Source organism: Panicum hallii, chromosome 8 (assembly GCF_002211085.1).
Source record: "Panicum hallii strain FIL2 chromosome 8, PHallii_v3.1, whole genome shotgun sequence".
Lineage (NCBI taxonomy): Eukaryota > Viridiplantae > Streptophyta > Magnoliopsida > Poales > Poaceae > Panicum > Panicum hallii.
The window spans coordinates 13,874,811-13,892,949 of NC_038049.1; the positions used below are offsets into that span (position 1 = coordinate 13,874,811).

Sequence of the window (18,139 nt, forward strand, 5' to 3'; positions counted from 1 at the left end):
AGACAGATGGCCTGACCAATCGATGAGGATATGGAAAGATCCATGGAAACATGCGTTTCAAATCACGTGGGAGGAATTGGTTGATTTTTTTATCTATCTGTAACCGTACATCTGAATGTGTGTGGGTGCTGCTGTGAGGTGACTCGGAAGGGAAGGAAAGATGCACACAGTTCACGTGTACAGAGAAGGTTAGTTTGTTGGACCATGTATTCTTGGATTTTGCGAGAAGGGACATTCAGCTGAATATGCAACCTACACACACACACAAACAAAAGAGGGCAGCTGCCTATCCCTGCCAAGAATGCACAACCTGAACCTGATAGATCCTTGGTTCCGTGTGCTCCACATGTCAATTTTTAGCTTGCCGAAATGCATTGTATCTCCAAAATCCTCAAGTCCACGAAAATCAGAGTCTGAACAATGTGCTCCACATGTTGATTGGGACAGACCATCGCTACTGATGGCTATAACGACTATCTGTGTAAATATTTTTCATCAGGAAAATATCTACGATGATAATTCTTAATGTTGGGCGATAGGAATCTATACTGTAAATTCGGGGGGGGGGGGGGGGGTGACTTATTCATGTGTTGGCTTTCATCATTCACACACACACGCACATGATTATTTTTCAACAACCTAAGGTCCTAGACCCTAAAAACTTTGCTTATCTCAAAGCAGTTCCAACACATGAACTCCTCGCGCTGGTTGGCTTAAAATATGGACATGAGAACCCACGGGGTAGTGAGTACGAAAGAGTTACGAAAGTAGTCAAGTATCACACTACGCCGGAAACACTTTTTACTGCCGCGTAAAAACGATGTGTACGTAGGACTGACAATAGCAACCGTCGCAAAGCTACTGGTTCTACAAATTGGGATTTGTAGGGCTGGGTTCAGCGAGAGCCCCCAAAAATCAAATAAGAAATAAAGTACACATGCTGCAATGCAAGGATTCTGTCCTGTGGACGCTCCACCTGCCTGACCATCGAGGCCGGACGCCAGCAAGGATTTAGGGCCCACGAGCGCATTGTGGTTGGTATAAGCCGACTCCACAAATTAATCGCTAAAGTGACTGCATCTGGGCGGCCAAGGTCTGGTTGTCTTCATCCTCGGCTGCCGGTGCATCATCTTCTGGGAGGGGTGGCCTGGAGATGTACTGAAGAGCAAGCTCCGCCTACATCAACATCAGAAAAGGAAGTGAGATCAAGTCAACCACGCTGCATGAAAAAGTACTCAACAAGACTACAGATACAGGGAATTACCACCTCCAGTTTGTTCTCGGCGTTGTAGAGCTTGGGGATGTAGGGCGGCGATTGACATCTGTAAGAACATGCTGCACCTGCCTCATAATCTTCTCAGTCGAGGGCACATCCCTAGTCATCCGAGATGGGTCAGAGGTACTGCGGTACTTGTACCCATACATGACCCTCTTTTGGGGCAGTTGGATGCGGCATTTGAAGAAGGAGTAGGCAACTAACGCCCAGGTGACTCCCTTAGCCTTCAGATCCTTGATCTTGGTTATCAGCTTCGGGATGTCGGTGAGGTCGGCTGCTGGAGGTTCCTCGTTCCAGAATTCTTCATACTGGGGGGAGGGGGGGCGGGGACATTCACCCTCTCGAGTAGTCTAGGCTTGTGGTTCCCTACGTAGAACCACATGGAATGCCACCCCGACAAACTACTCGGAGTAGAGCACTCCAAATAGTTCTCATCAATGTTTTGGGAAGCTGGAATCTAGCTCCACCGACTAGTTTGGGGTTTTGAGCCCTGAGCTACGGCTTCAGATAGAAAAGATAGTGGAAAAGATTGAAATGGGGCTGGATGCCCAGAAAAGCTTCGCAGAGATGGATAAAGATGGAAATGTGGACAATGGAATTGGGATTTAGGTGGAAGAGATGTAATTTGTAAAAATGGAGGAGGCCTTGGAAGAAATCAGAAGGAGGGAGGGCCAATCCCCACTCAATGAAATGAGTAAAAAGTACAGATTCATTGGTGAGTTCAAAGCGAGACTCATCTGTGCCGGCGGGACGCCACTCCACCATGCTTCTTTCCTAGAGGAGCCCCACTGCGACAAGTAGAAGGAGATCCCTCTCACCGCACTTGGACGATCTCCAGACTTCATCGGTGCCCGCATCCATCTTCATGACCTTGGCTGGAGGAGATTGTGTCTCCTTGTCCTCCCGAGACTTCCTCTTCCTACCGGTTCTCCCTGCAGATGCTTTCTTCCCCATCTCCGGGCGAAAAGTCATGAGCTGCTTCACGCGCATACGCTCAGGGGCTCGGGAATGGAGGTGGACTAGCGCGCATTGGTGTGGATCAAGGAAAATGAGTACTGATTTCTAGGGAGGAAGGAAGCTAGCAGATCTAAAAAGGGCGGCGGCGGCACTTAGGTTCTTGCGGAGCAGAGGCAAACAATGGAAGACGAAAGGGCAAGTGACTGAAGGGGTAAAACACCCTAAGTGACTGCGGGTTCCGCTACAGTGGGATTGATTGGTTAGGGTAACTTTTGGGTTGATTGGTCTGATTAGCTATTTTTTCAAGGATTTATCCCAAAAGGAGGGCCTATTCGAATTTTAAATCCAAACATTGATAATTGCCATCAAATCAAGGCATATTAGTTCCTTAAATTTAGTCACGTTCTTGGGATCCTTTTATCCAAATTATGAATTTGGATTAAAAAGGCTCGGGGGCTGCGGGACACGTGTCATTATTGACTTGTTTCTCAATTTTTTTGGAAGACAAATAAAAAAGATTCAAGACTAATTTGAGTCTCAACCTAATTCTTCAATTCAACCCAAGGCTCAGGGATTAGTCCATATGGAGTGCGATTTTCATCGCACCCTATAAAGAAGATTATTTTTGAAGACTTAAAGTTATTCGGAGCAAAGAGCACCTCATAGTTTCGAAGCAGCCTGAAAGGTACTCGAGAAGACATATTTGAAACAAAGTTCTGAAGAACTCAAAGATGACTCGAGAAGCACTCGGAATCCTGCACTACTTGGTTACGAAGGGCTCGGGGGCTTGTCAGATCCAGGACTACGGGACTGCTTACATAGCATAGATGATTTTAGGATAAGGCATGGAGGCATATCTCGTACCTTATATCTGTTGTAATATACTCGAATATGAGTAGGACTAGTTGGTACAGAATGAAAGTATTTGTTGTACGGCCAGACTAGGACTCCAAAGCTCGTACCAGACTAGAATATCTGTAACCCTATCCCTCAGAGTATATAAGGGCGGGTAGAGACCCCCTCCAAAATATAACCAATCACAAACAGTACAAATCACCACACAGGACGTAGGATATTACGCTACTCACGGTCCGAACCTATCTAAACCTCGTGTTGCTTGAACCTTCGAGTTACTGATCTCGGCGACACCCTACCTACAAATCTACTACTTCGGGGGTATCCCTCGGTAGGCTTGGCGGTAAAACACCGATAGTGGCATCGGGATAAGTTTTTACCAACTGACATGCTTATACTACCGAACGAGTCGGATGGCCACAGGATAAATACCTAACATCGGCTTACTTTTGCTGACCGACAGATTGAGGTGGTATATATCTTTAGTGACCAGCAATCCAACGAGATCCATTCATATGAACACAATCTATAGATATTACTGATCAACATGTAATTGCCCCACAGCATTGTCAGTGCATAAACATTCATCACAAGATACATCAACAAGGAACATTGACATCGATTCATTCCATAGATGAGTTAGTCCAACGTAACTTCACATTGGACATAAGAAAACTACAAACTAACCTAGATCACTGCCTTAGTTTCATATGAGCAAGCAATCCATATTTCTCTACATCTGGCAATTGTAACCAAAACACATCAAGTTTCCATATGAGCATTTGTAACCTACGCTACCGTTTGTAATAAAAATATCACAATTTACTACAAACAAGCTCGCACCATTAAGGTTCTATGCAAAAGATTTCATCTCTAGTTAGTCCAAACAATAAACACATAATCTTTTATAATACTTTGATCAGCTTGTGAGCGTCTTCATCAAGCATTCTGCCTAGCACTTCTCCCTGAACTGCCTGAAAGTCAATATGAACATGGAATCAGTGATAATTTTTAGTGAAGTTTCAGAAAAGGAAATGGCATACAAACCTCAAAATTATGCTAGTGCTATATTATCAGATGGCAAAAAAAGCTATCTGGTTTGGATCAAGTACAAGCATGTCAATGCAAATACAAAATACAAGTGATCTTCGTTGTTATTCATAAGAGCAGCACTTATCGCCGCACACTACAGTTTTGTTTCTTCACTTACTAGGCAAATATGCCCGTGCATTGCTACGGACAAAGACTACAAATATTGGATACATATAGTTGCCGTTGTATTAATTTGTTGGGGTGTACGTGATCTGGTTGTGGACGGAAGGCTAGACCCACTCGCATACGGAATGGACCAAGGCCCACCTGTTGATGATAGAAGCTGGACCAAATCAAAAATTAAGGTGAAAACGTTACGTGCTTTAGAAATAGATAAAGATATATATATATATGTACTGATGTACACAAGCATCATATAAGCAACGCAGTATGTGGGCAGATCAAAAAGTTACTATTCTGTTCATATGCTGACCTATTCAAACGTACAATTTCACACCGATGCCATGAACAGAAGTAGGACATTGCTTCAGGTGACTAGGTTATTTGTTCCTTCAGCCAACAACTTCTATCTCAGTTATGAGGCCAACTGCTGCGAGTATGTAAGTGTCCACAAAATTGATAACTAGTTTCTCCTGAAAGAGTGACACATAAATATCTAGTGCCTAAGTGATAAAACAAACAGAAGCAACATACGAACGCACTATGATGCAGTTTCCTAACATACAAAAAAAACAATGCACAATCAATGCAATGGAGTGATCTCCTAGGCCTCTCACAAGCAGCAAGCAAGTATGGCACAAGCACTTCATATTCTGAATTTATGTAAATGGTAGCAATCTATACATGATTGTCACACTACGACTTCATATTCAGCCATTTTAACCAAATCATGAAAAAGGCCATGTGTACAGAGCAACGTACCTTGAATCGCCTGGCAAGTTCATTAGCAAGCAAGATGTTTGCAAGCTCTGACTACCCATATGCTTCAAATCTGCCATACCTGTACAACACAAACTCTGACTCCATCTCAATTCCATCTTTTGAAACTAATAGCACATATTATTTATGCCTAGATTGCTGAACTTATTCCAATTCTAGAGCACATTGAACTATACAAATAGCTGACCAATGACCACTGCAGCAGTTCAAATCAGATCACAACATGTTTTATACAGTGAATATTAGCTCAGAGTACAAAAAACTGATTCTAATAAGCAGAAACAGAATAAAAACAAATGGTACCGGGATATATTGCCTCCTTTGGTCAGGTCATCTCAAGATGTCTGCTTCCTTCAGTCGTTGAATCTCCTATCAACCAAGGAAAGAGACATTAGCTAGTCAAAATGCACACCATATGTAGAGTAGAGCACTATCAAGCTCAAGTTCAGCTTCAGTCATATTTTTCGCAGGTCAGTACTAGCATCTCACTACCAGGCTGAGACTTTTTCCTTACGGCTAAAAACCATCAGGAATAACCCGAAAACCGTCGGGAACGAGACTCCTGTCGGCTTACCGCCAGGAACTCGCCGACAGGAGCTGCTGGTCAGGAAAGGTTCATCTTCCCTGTCTGCTAGCCGACAGGAAACAAACCCTGTCGGCTGTTCCCGATGGTTTAAGGTTGACCAGTCAATGGCATGCGATGACCCCTTTTGCTGTCAGGGATTCAAAACCGACAGGAATGGATCAATTTTTCCTGTGCACATGCACCGACAGAAGAAAATTTTCTATTTAATATAATGCAACCATTAATCCAACAATTATATAGCTGATTGATTCACTCAGAAGGCATAGTTAATCAACATATATGTATCTAACTCATTATCCATAAAAAAATATGTTATTCATCACAATTCAGATGTGTTTTGCAGAAGATGTACAGAACTAACATAATGGTAAGTATCCACAAAGCTGCATCAATACATGTCTATGCACACAGATCAAACTAGCAGAACATAAAACACATGTGATGATGATATAATACAATGCAATCAACACAAATGTTTAAAGCTTTTACCATAGTATCAGACAGTGCTGGTATTCCAACAACCAGATATGGAGGAGGCCCTGCAAAAAAGGAAGATAGTATATAGTCAGCACATCTTTGCGACAAAAAAAAATGTGTGTAGTTTCTAGTCCGTAGAGCACTTCATTGTGTCAAGAAAAAAACAATAGTGCAGTCTCTAGAGAATACGAATAGAAGAAAAATATTTATTTCTTGGACTGTGCCCCCTTCCACCAATCTACATGGTTTAAATAGCTGATATTGAGACATATAATTTTGTAAAGGCTTTACTGTTGGCCCAAATGGATTTTTCATTTCACTCAAAGAGGCCCAAAGGGCAGTCTTGATACATATACAGACTCCAAACAGCATGTTCTTCGCCGGGGCCATAGCTGATTTGCTGTCCACCCGGAGCTCCACTGCTTCGGCATCTCTACCGAGGGGATCACCAAGTAGTTGAGCTAGCCAGATCGCCTGCATTGAAGTGGAAGTAGTGGCGATTTACTTTGCCTCACAGCTGGACAAAGCCACCACCTGTTGCTTGATCGACTGCCAGCTGACCAAACACTTGCTGAGGAAGAACATCGTCCCACTCGTGCTCTTGCTCGTGTCGATGTCGCCGGTGTGGTCGCTGTCGCTATAGCCGATGAAGTGTGCTGCATCGGGACACCTCGGGTAGTGCAGGCCGTAGTCGAGGGTGCCTACGATGTATCGCATGACCCTCTTGACGGCTTGCAAATGCTCCGCCATCGGTCGCTGCATGTACCGACTGATGTAGTCGACGGCAAACACCAAGTCCGGTCGCGTGTGGGTGAGATAGCATAGGCTCCCCACAAGGCGCCAGTACTCCATGCTGTCGACCTCCTCCGCGGTGCTGTCACGGCTCAGCTTCAGCCTCTCCTCCATCGGAGTGAGAGAGGGGTTGCGATCGGTGAGCCCACCTAGCTCAACAATGTGCTTAGCGTAGGAAGTCTGTCAGAGACTGATGCCGGAGTTGTCCTAGTGTACCTCGATCCCCAAGTAGAAGGAGAGGGGCCCCAGGTCGCTAATCTAGAAGGCAGCCTTCATCTACTCCTTAAATACCTCCACCTCGTCATCCTTGGCACCGGTGATCACCAAGTCGTCAATGTAGACACCCACCAGCAGGGCATTGCCGCCCTTGTCCGCTGGTAGATGGCCGCTTCGTGTGGGCTTTGCACGAACCCCATGGACCTGAGGGTGGCATCAAGCTTGGCGTTCCACGCCCGTGGTGCCTGCCGCAAGCTGTAGAGGGCCTTGCGCAAACGAACGACCTTGCTCTCCTTGTTGGGGATGACAAAATCTAGCGGTTGGTGAATGTAGACCTCCTTCTTCAAGTCGCCGTTGAGAAAGGCAGTCTTGACATCCATGTAGTGGATGCGCCAACCCTCCTGGGCTGCAAGTGCGGGGAGACGCACGGACTCCATCCGTGCGACGGGTGTGAAGGTGTCGTTGAAGTCGACTGCCTCCTGCGCCGCGAACCCGCGAGCAACCAGTCGGGCCTTGTGCTTGACGATCGTACTAGCTTCAGCTTTCTTCCGCTTGAGAGTGATCGCGCAGTGACCGACCGAGAGATCAACCAGCTCCCATGTCCGGTTCCTCTCTACAGCATCCATCTCCAGCTGCATCGTGGCGCGCCAGGTTGTGTGTCCGTTCGCCTCAGCAAAGGAATGCGGCTCGCCGTCGTCGTGCGCCAGGTGCAGATCCGCCTCCAAGATGTGCGGTACCAGCCCGGTGCTAGCTGCTTGTTGAGGATGTTCTCCATGGAGCGGTACTGCAGAGGCTCACCGTCGTGGAATGCGTTGACGCAGTCCTCGTCGTTGTAGAGCGGCATGATGAACTCCACCGAGCGATGCTCATCGCAGACCGAAGCTAGTGGTGCCAAGCCTAGAGAAGCGGGTGCCAGCGTAGGTGTACGGGGCGTCAGCGTAGACGTACTAGGCGTCGGTGTTGGAGAACAGGGCGTGGCCAGTGGTGTCAGTGGAGGAGGACTCGTTGGAACTGGTGGCGATCTCAGAGCTAGGGTAGGCACGCTCGGTTAAGGAGAGCTGCCAACTCCCCCGGCTCCCTCGAAGTGGACGTACTCAATGATGAAGTCGCTGATCATCGAAGTCAAGCCATCACCAACCACCTTGCCCCATGCCCAGCCTCGCCCCTTGTCAAACACAACGTCGCGCGCGATACGCACACGCTATGTCACAGGGTCCAGGATGCGGTAGGCCTTCACGCCATCTACGTAGCCGATGAAGACCCCTGGAGTGCTCCTGTCGTCAAATTTGCCGACATGGCCAAGCTCCTTGACGAACGCGACGCAACTGAAGACACAGAGGTGGTTGACCGCTAAAGTGCGGTCGTGCCACACCTTGTATGGTGTCTTGCCATCTAGTGCCTTGGCAGGCGAGCGATTGAGCAGGTGAACGGCGCTCATCACCACCTCACCCCAATAGATGGCTGGCATCCCCCTCTGCTTGAGGAGGGCATGAGCGGTGGCCACCACCGTCTGGTTGCAGTGCTCGACGATGCCGTTCTGATGCGAAGTGTACGGTGCGGAGTAGTGGCTCTGGATGCCCTCGTCGGCGCAGTACGCCACAAACTCAGCCTCCATGAACTCACTGCCATTGTCCGTGCGCAGCCCATGGAGCTTGTGGCCAGACTCCTTCTCTGTAGCGACTTGATGACGCTTGATGGCGTCGGAAGCAGCTGCCTTGGTGTCGAGGAGGATCACCCACATGTAGCGGGAGATGTTGTCAACGAGGAGGAGGAAGTAGTGCCGGCCTCCAGGAGTAGCCAGTGCGATGGCGCCGTAGAAGTTGCTGTGCACAAGCTTCAACTTCTCCATGGCGTGGAAGCTCACCTGGTGCGGGAAGGGGAGGCATCGCTGCTTCGCCAGCACGCACGTGTCGCAGAACTACTCCACGTGGTCGATGTGCGGCATGCCCCGAGCTGCCAATACATGTATATTCTAGTGAATATACATATAGCATGACACAAAGACTTAAATAGAAAAATGATGCTTTAACATGGGCACCAGACTTCTTCTATCATTTACAAGAATGCCTTGTAGTGTCACTTAAGCTATGCTCACAGCCCCCCACATTTCAATTTTCAGTTGAACCAACGCTTTTACAGCATGTGTGGAACCTAACTAGCCAATAATCTGCATATCATCCAGAAGCAGCAAATCTGATTTGAGGTTGGGAGAGCAGATCTGAAAGGGAGGTTGGGAGATAGAGAGGGCACCATGCGGTGGTGGCGTTGGTGTGACTTGGTCCCGTGCGGTGGCGGCAAGGTGAAGGAGAGGCCCCTAGGGCGCGAGCCTCTGGAGGCCGCTGGGGGCGGCGGCGACGCAGGCGTCCGGAGGCCCTTGAGGGCAGTGGCTCGGATGTCAGGAAGATCCCTAGGGGCTGCAGCGCGGGCTTCGAGGAGGGCCCGGGGAAGGCAACGCAGCCATCGGGGACAACCCCAGGGGTGGCGGCGCGGGGCTTCGGGGAGGGGATGAGGGAAGCGGCGCGGGTGTCAGGGAGGGCCCCAATGGCGGCACAGACGTCTAGGAGCGCCCAAGGGGCGGTGGCGGGCGTGGAGGAGCCCTAGGGGCGGCGGTGGCGTGTGAGCTAGGAGGAGCTGGGGAGGAGGGTCGATATGGGTGGAGGAAGCCTCTTGGGCGGCGGTGGAGATGTGAATGGGTCGGGCTAGTTAGGGTTTGCATAGTTTTATGTACCGTGGACCCATGGTACTGTAGCATGTAGGAAGGCGCGTTCTCAGTTTTTTTGGTGTGCCGCACGCGGATGGGAAGAAACCTGTAGGTTTTGATCAGCCGCCACAAATCGTGATTGCGTTCCTAACAGTTTTGACGTTTCCTGTAGGCTTTTAATAACCGACAGGAGTGATCTGACCTAATCCTGACGGTTTTTAACAACCGAAGGAAATAATGGAGTTCCTGACGGTTTTTAAGAAACAGATAGGAAAAAATAAAGGAGCTCCCGTTTTCTGATAGTGTCTGCTAACTTGATAGCACTAATCCCTTTGAATTATGCATGACTGAGATACACATTGAATTATGTATTCTTGGATTTAGCGAGAAGGGACATTCACCTCAGTATGCAAACCCAGCTGCTTTTCAGTCGAAGCCTCTCATCCACCTCCTACCCTATCGGTTTTTTTCCTACACCTACCCTTGTGCTAGCACACATGTCCTCCGACCTTGCACAACTAACCTCGGCCTACAAAGAGAGGGGTGATGCCTATCCCTGCCAAGAACGCAAGAGCCTGCTAGATCCTTAATTGATCCCGTGTACTCCACGTGTCAATTTTAGATTGTCGAAATGCATTGAACCTCCAAAAAATCCTCAAGTCCACAGATAGCATAGTCTGAACAGGTTAAAATACTTACTCCCTTTATCCCAAAAAATAAATCATCCTAGAAATTTTAGAACAAATTAACAAAAAATTAAAATAACCATGTTTGCCCCTATTTATTATCCATATTTAGCACTAATTGATTCTTGCATGCACATACACTATTTATTATCCATATTTAGCACTAATTGATTCTTGCATGCACATACACTTTCTAAATAAGGTAAGATGACTTTTTTTGGGACAAATTTTGAATCTATATTTTTAAAGACGGAGGGAGTACAGCTATAACGATAAGGACGATTAATTGATGTAAAGATTTGCCATCATGAAAATAATACATGCTGATAATTCTTACAGAAATTTTATAAGGCAATGCTGCGGTGAATGGGGCGGCAGCTATATATCACGCACGCTACAAATCCATATTCCATCATATGAAAAGATGCATGTAGATCCATATTCCATCACATGAAAAGATGCATGTACTCTGATGTAATAAATAGGCACAATATTATTAGCTCATAAAGTATCAATAGTAAATTAAGGTCCACAATCATCTATATATCTGGAAAGATTTGCACCCGCTGTGTTAGGCTTGGTGGGGAGGCGTGTACGTATTTGTCTCCGCACGCACTGTGTTGTACTTGGTCTCTAACACATATGTGAAGGAGTGTAGGTATATTTCTTTTTCTCTTACTATTTTTTCTTTTGTTGCCCAGACTCCAAATGAGTTGAAACTTTTTCTTTGTCTTTAATTTTTCTTTTATATTTCATTGTTAACAAATTTTATTTTCCTTTCTTTTTTCCTTGTGTATGTATTATGTATTTCTTTTTCTTTTTTCTTTATAACATTCTAAAATTGTGTCTAGATATTCTTTCTTTGGATTGTAGTTCATATATTTTATAAACTATATCATCCATTTTTTTCTCTTGTATAATTAGATGTTAACATATCTATACTTAAATGTTTCTATAGTATAAAACTATTTGTACACATTTAAGAGTGAATCATGCTCAATATAACTAATTTGTTTGCATTGTAAAATTATTAGTTGGTATACGAAATGTTTCATTTTCTTCATGTAGATGCATTTATTCTACAAGTAAAATTTTTTATCTGCATATAACTAATTTAGTCGCAGTGCCAAATTATTTGTTTATTTTGTAGACTAAATTGTTCGATAATGTTGACTTATTTGTTCGTGATATTTATTTTCTATAATTTTATTTGTGCATTCAAATACTCATGATGTTTGATCTTTTGTTCTTAGTATATTATTATTTATGCATCATATTTAGTCTTTTTATTCGTACAAAATAATTATTTCTTCATGTTATTCAAATATTTATTCCTAGTAGCTAAAATTAATTATTTAGTATTAAAGAAAATATTATAAAAATATAAGCAAGTATGGTCTTATTTTGAAGATCTTATCATAAGAAATATAATGGTATAATTAATATTTAATTTAGATCCTTAGTTTAATATTTATATAGCTTTTTTAGTTCTAATCTTGCATACACGTGGATGACATCATCATATATGTCTTCTTTCATATGCATGCACTGGATCTCTCTCCTCTCCAGCTCACAACATGGAAGAACAGCTGGCCCAGATAATAAAAATATATACAAAGCTCAATAAATAGTAGTTCGTGTGCACGACGCTTGAGATGATGAAGATATTATCGTCTAAAGTGATAGCTAGCCACATCCGGTGAATGGAGCTCGGCCGCCTGTGGGTGGAGGCCTGCCCCCGGCGAATCGAGCTCGACCACCGGCAAATCGTGGCATGCAGAGGTGAACCGAGTTCTTCCCCAGTGATTGGTGGTCCGTACCTGGCGAATTGAATGCCTTCGGCGGCGCACTGAGGTCCGGTGACACCGGATTGAGGTGCTGTGCGAGGCCTCAGAACCCGTCGCTCCCCTTCCCGTTCGGGCGCTGCTCGTGTCAGCAGCACAATGGGACAGCAGAGCGTCAGAGAAAGATAGGGGATCGGAGGTGGTCATTCGACAGTGCACGGTCGTAGGAGCACATGAATTTTGAGGAAAGTGGAATGCAATGGGAGCATAGCAAGGAAGCACAGTAAAAACTTTCATCAGCTTTGTTACTGAACTTTATTAGTTTGGAGAATCCTGCCTGAATGATGGCGGTGAACTGGTGATGGCATTCATACTGTGTTGAAACTGAAACTGCTAGGATACATGCTTGAGTAACATAGCCACAGTAAGCTCCTGCAACTTGCAAGAGTCAAAAAGCACCGGGTATAGCCTGAAACTTCATCTCAGAGCTGAAGCTATTTTTTTTTCGGGAAACATGTGTTTCAGTGTGCTTGAAGACTATGCAGACCAGTTAAGCAGCATCAGAAAGTTATGAAGGAGAAGCACCATTTTGTGTGAACTTGATATTTGCTCGATCAGTTGGTCCTACCTTCATAACTTAACAGTGAATTATACTAATCCCTCAACAACCTAAAAATACAATTTTTATCTTTTTGTAGTTTCAAGAATTCTGTTACCTAGACTATTTAGTTTCTGTGCAGCTCTTTTGATTTACCCCAGAGGAAAATGTAGAGCCCCGTTATTACGGTTGCTGCACCAAGGAGGCTGCACATTCAGAAAGGGGACAAATTCAATCAATAGTTAGATATGGCCATGAGAAATTGAAAGCAGCTGGATAGTCGAGAGCGCAACAACAAGAGGTAGAAACAGCTAACCTTCCAATGGTAATTGCATCCCCTAAAAATATGGAGCCCAAAACAGTAGTGAAGACAGTTATCAATGGGATAAACATTGGTGGGTACACTGGGCCTCGCTTGGTAACGGCCCATGACTCCAGATTGTATCTCACTGCTGTTGCCAGTACCCCCTGCATCATAGTAGGTGTTTATGTTTGTTTTCATATTAACTTCATCAAGAACGAATGAGCACATTCACTCAAAAGAAAAGAACAAATGAGCATAGCACATTTTTTGTAAAATGCATGTCCTTTACCCTGTATCTGCTCATGTTTAAGAGATGCATCAATTTTCATTCCAGTGTTCATTTCTCCCTAAAAAGCGCCCAATGATGTTGTAAAACGAATTGTTGTCCTTGTTTGTAACCATATATTTTTAACTTCAGTTTTGCAGGGTTCAAGTCCAGCACAAAATTTATTTGTTTTCTTTCACGAACAGAAGCAGTACAGCTCATAGTTGCAAATTGAGTTTTATAATTTATAGAACCTAGTGGCTTTTACCGTGTACACAATGGTCAGAAGTTGTAGATCCCATCCAAGCTTCCAGGTATTCCTATCTCTTCTTAGTATTATTCCAATTAGTGTTGTCTGAAGTCCTCCAAGAAAGCATGTCGCTATGGATGACCAATACTTATGTGGATACACTTTATTGACCATTGACTGCAACGAGACAAGATCGTATTAGGACTTCAATGGCTTACATTGTGGACACTTAGTTGGACTTGGACAAGGGTCACGAAAGTGCATGATTACCTGAATCGGGTACCAGCATGCAAAGGTGAGGCTGCTCCCTAGCAAGAGGATTGTTCCTCTTACATGATGGTTTGCAGCATGTTCCTGCTCGTATGAGTGGTAATGTAAAATGGAACCCCAAAGATGCAGAGTCTTGCCCTTATAAAAGCTAAGGAACATTGTACCTCCTACAGCAACCAGGATGCCTGCAACCTTCAGTGATCCCGTCACAGTCCTGAATCGCAATTTCTCCATTCTAACATTGCAACAAAAATATGTGTTTTGATGAGATGAATTCTAATATTCGCTTCAACAATTGAAATATACTACTTCAACAATTGAATTCTAATACTTTCTTCAACAAAAATATGAATTCTTTTAGTGGCATGGGAGCTTTGGAAGGAGCGTAATGTGCGAACGTTCCAGCGAAAGGAACAGACAACTACATATATACTACTCAAAATCAAGGAGGAAGCCCGAGCATGAGGCCTGGCAGGGGCAAAGCGCCTTGTTTCGCTGATTACTGGTGCTTGAGCACCTTCGCAGATACTGTGTATAGCTCTTTTCTTTTACTGACCTGTATTCGCTCCGCTGAGAGCGTTTACTTGTAATCTCCTTCTTTACTAATGGAAATAGCACAATCATGTGGCCGTTCGTTCAAAAGAAAACAATTGAAATAGACCAGAAAAGAAATACTTTTACAAGTTGTCCTCGTCACACTATGTAAAATCTGAAGTACATTGTCCAGACTGATACAAAAATAGAACAGTTGTTACCTGAAAACTATGGATAGAATGAAGGTGATGAGAGGAACTATGTTTTGGAAGACGGCAGCATAGGATGGCGTAGTATCCCGAAGACCATAGTAGTTTAAGCACGTTGGCACCGCATACCTGCATTGCACAAACTATGACTCACCTGGAATTACTAATTAATAGTTACAAGTTTACAGTATGTTGCATTGTAAGTCAATTGCTACAGAATCAACATCATGTTAAAAGCAATTAAAAATATGAACCTATTGATACATTCATAATGTGAACAGACAGAAGATACTTCATTATGCAAATCTACAATTTTTCTTGTCCCCAATCTAATACTCAAAGAGATACTGATAATAAATAATCCAAAAGTTCAAAATGTGTATGTCCAAAACCACAGTATTTATTCTGGCTGAAGAAAGTAATGTGAATAATCTTCTTTCAAAAAAAAAGTGAGCATTTTGTTCTGTATCGATAGTAACAAATTATAGAAATTGGTAATATCTAAGAAACTTCAGCTGTATATCCGTAGGGTTCACAACCATAGAAATATTTTCCCCCTACAGATGAACAATCTGAAAAAAATGAAAAAGAATACGTTTCGATGAATCATGTAGCCATTGTTTAACTTCACCGGCTATATCCTTATGCTGATTGTTTTAATGATCTTTCATATGCAAAAATAACTATCTGCATGTGAATATGTGCAGAGTTGGACCTTGGATGTGATAGCTAGAGCTAGCTATCATGGCCCTAGCTTGGGCATATTGTGATTTTTGTTAAAGTTAAAATATAGTCAATCGGACTAACACATTTATCAAGAATATATGTGAAGAGATCTCACGGGTCCAATACATGAATAGCCATTATAACAGAGACAAATATCGGATTGAATTCGACAACTCCTGCTGAAATTGTCAACATTAAATGGTCCGACACCATCAGGTGCATAAGTGAAGAAAGCAAACACCAGATATTCTAGTGATGAAGAGTGTGAGCACCGGGTGCTTCACTTGAGCATTATGTTGGCATGTGATCTACACAGTTAAGGAAAGAAAAATGAGCTAAGGAAAAAAGATATTAGGAAGGCATTTAAACCAACTAAAACTTCATTAAGGAAATTAATTGGGCTATAATCGGTGGGCCCAGATTACTTTCCATCCTAAGGACAAGGCCCTGCACACACAGTGCTATAAATACTGAGGGATGGCTTACCATTTCATTCATCTGAAAAATCCTAATCACGTTTAGCCACTTGAATCTGATTGCTAGGTGCACTGGAGGGGAGCAGAAGCTCTTGCACTCCTCCAGGACAGTGCCGTTGGCGCCTGGAGGGATGTTGCTACCCTGCGACCTCAGCTGCACCAACGAGATCGACTACTACGACTATAGTAGAGGCTTCCATGGCAGGCGTCAACTCTGGTATAAAGAACTACATCTGTTTTCCGCATTAGATTGATCTGCCATGAACTAGGTTATGCAAAGATCATGTGGTTTAAGAGTTGTTCATGTTAATAGGCTATATCTAACACATTAGTCATAAAGGTTGAAGTTGGAGTCTCGAATGAATTATAATCAGCGGATGATTTAGTGAAGTCATCAAGATATGAATGCTGGATTATTGACGATGAAGTTCAAGTTGACGTGTACGTGATTGGACACACGAGATGCCTCACAGAAGAATGAATAGTTTGGTGCTCTGCTTCATTACTTGGAGCATTTTTAGTGCACGCATTTGAATTCCACCATGCCAAATAAGTCGCTCAACTTTCACTATTCATACTCTGACACAAGCCTCATCTATTATCACTAGACCATCTAGTGTGTACAAAACACCAAGACCTTGATCGTATTTGTCGGTATTTTGTACACCGGCTAGTACAAATACATCGTGATTCTCCGTACCTCGATGGCTAACATTCAGGACACAAGGATTTATACTGGTTCAGACGAATGCCCAACGCAATGTTGCCGTAAACGGCCTTGTAGCCCGTGTACACGCCGTGTACACGCTACTCCACAAGCTACCGTGCAGTTTAGGGCCTAAACGGTGATTACACGGTCCAACTATTTACACGATAAAAAAATAGGGATACACGGCCTACACGGTGTAAAAAAACGGCAACTACACGGTTTTACACGACAAGTAGACCGTTTAAACAACATTTAGGCTATAGAGAAGTATCAATTATGCCTAATTATTTAAATGGTATGGCATTTATTATTTGTCAATTGTGATTTGTCACGTAACATAGGAATGATCAACTGATAAGGAGCATATGATTACATATTTGGTCTATTTAACTGTTAAGTTTGGTAATCTATAATGTTTGGTTGATAAAATATTAGTTTTCCGAATTTCACTTGCATAATATATAAATTTTATTTCTACCGTGTAGCCTATGTATACACCATTTACACGACGTGTACACGGCCTACTCGCTACTCGAGGGGTGACCGACGACTACCGTTTAGCGTTTAGGTGAACACTAGCCCTACATCAGTGTGAGTGTTCATTGTCGTTTCTTGTGTTTGAGTGTTGGGTCCTTGCAACGGGGTGCTTGCAAGCATGCGAATGCGTGGTGTGTATGTATGAGAGTCGAGAGAGAGAGAGAGAGAGAGAGAGAGAGAGAGAGAGAGAGAGAGAAGAAAGCCCAACTCCACTTTTATAGGCCCGGGGCCGGTCTATAGCAAGAGAAAGTGGTGTCATCCCTTGGGGTTGACATCCTAGGGATGAGGTCGGGAACGCTACACGTGTCCTAGGCTAAAGTCCTGTCCATCACGTCATGACATCGGGTGCCAAACGATGAGTTAGCCATAGTATCCTGCGTGGCTTCAGTCTTATCTGCCAACTACATGGCAAGACATGGCGCAGCCGTGGTCGTCATACGGGCATCCTTGGTCAGCGGAGGCGTGCTCGGCGGCCTTTGCGGTCGTGTTGGTGTGCCGTTAGCTGGTTGGATTGGCCTCCTTCGGACTAAGGTGCTGCTCGATGGGCCCTAGTAGCACGGTGCGCCTCTCCACTCTAGGCCTAGTGGCGGAGCGTGATGCAGTACGCCGCATCCCGCCGATCTGACGAGAAGGGGGCCGGACGACATGGGCGCTGGTCAAAGCGGGTCATGATGACCTGGCTGACCAGGGACGTGCATGCTGAACCCTCGCTTTGTAGCCCACGCCCTATCTCTAGCTGTTAGGCCGGGCGCGTGGGCTGGCGTGCACGTCACATCAGTATGGGTGCATTTAGTGTTCTCCACCGGTGCACCCTTCCCGCCTCCCCTCGGATCACGAGGTCAGGGTCGGTCTTCTCTGCAGAAGGGTGTTCTCATTTTTGCTCCTCCGTTGCGGGTCGGGACAGCGCCATGTGTCCCTCGCTCCTGACGTTGGGTCGGG

At 44.6% G+C, this 18,139-nt stretch overlaps 1 protein-coding gene across 3 annotated transcripts in view; it reads right to left on the bottom strand.

The window, feature by feature from the left end:
- Positions 1 to 12,649: 12,649 nt before the first annotated feature.
- Positions 12,650 to 18,139, bottom strand: part of LOC112903113 (WAT1-related protein At5g64700-like) — a 29,831-nt gene continuing 24,341 nt past the window's right edge. Inside the window, exons 3-8 of one of the 3 annotated variants that reach the window (XM_025972330.1) lie at positions 14,765 to 14,881; positions 14,010 to 14,244; positions 13,758 to 13,916; positions 13,237 to 13,388; positions 13,039 to 13,126; positions 12,650 to 12,950 (exon numbers count right to left, since the gene is read on the bottom strand). In XM_025972330.1, the coding sequence (XP_025828115.1) occupies positions 13,048 to 13,126; positions 13,237 to 13,388; positions 13,758 to 13,916; positions 14,010 to 14,244; positions 14,765 to 14,881 (742 nt within the window). In that variant the 3' untranslated portion in view covers positions 12,650 to 12,950; positions 13,039 to 13,047. Of the gene's footprint in view, positions 13,127 to 13,236; positions 13,389 to 13,757; positions 13,917 to 14,009; positions 14,245 to 14,764; positions 14,882 to 18,139 lie in introns of all 3 variants that reach the window. The other 2 variants (XM_025972329.1, XM_025972328.1) reach the window with 2 other exon arrangements.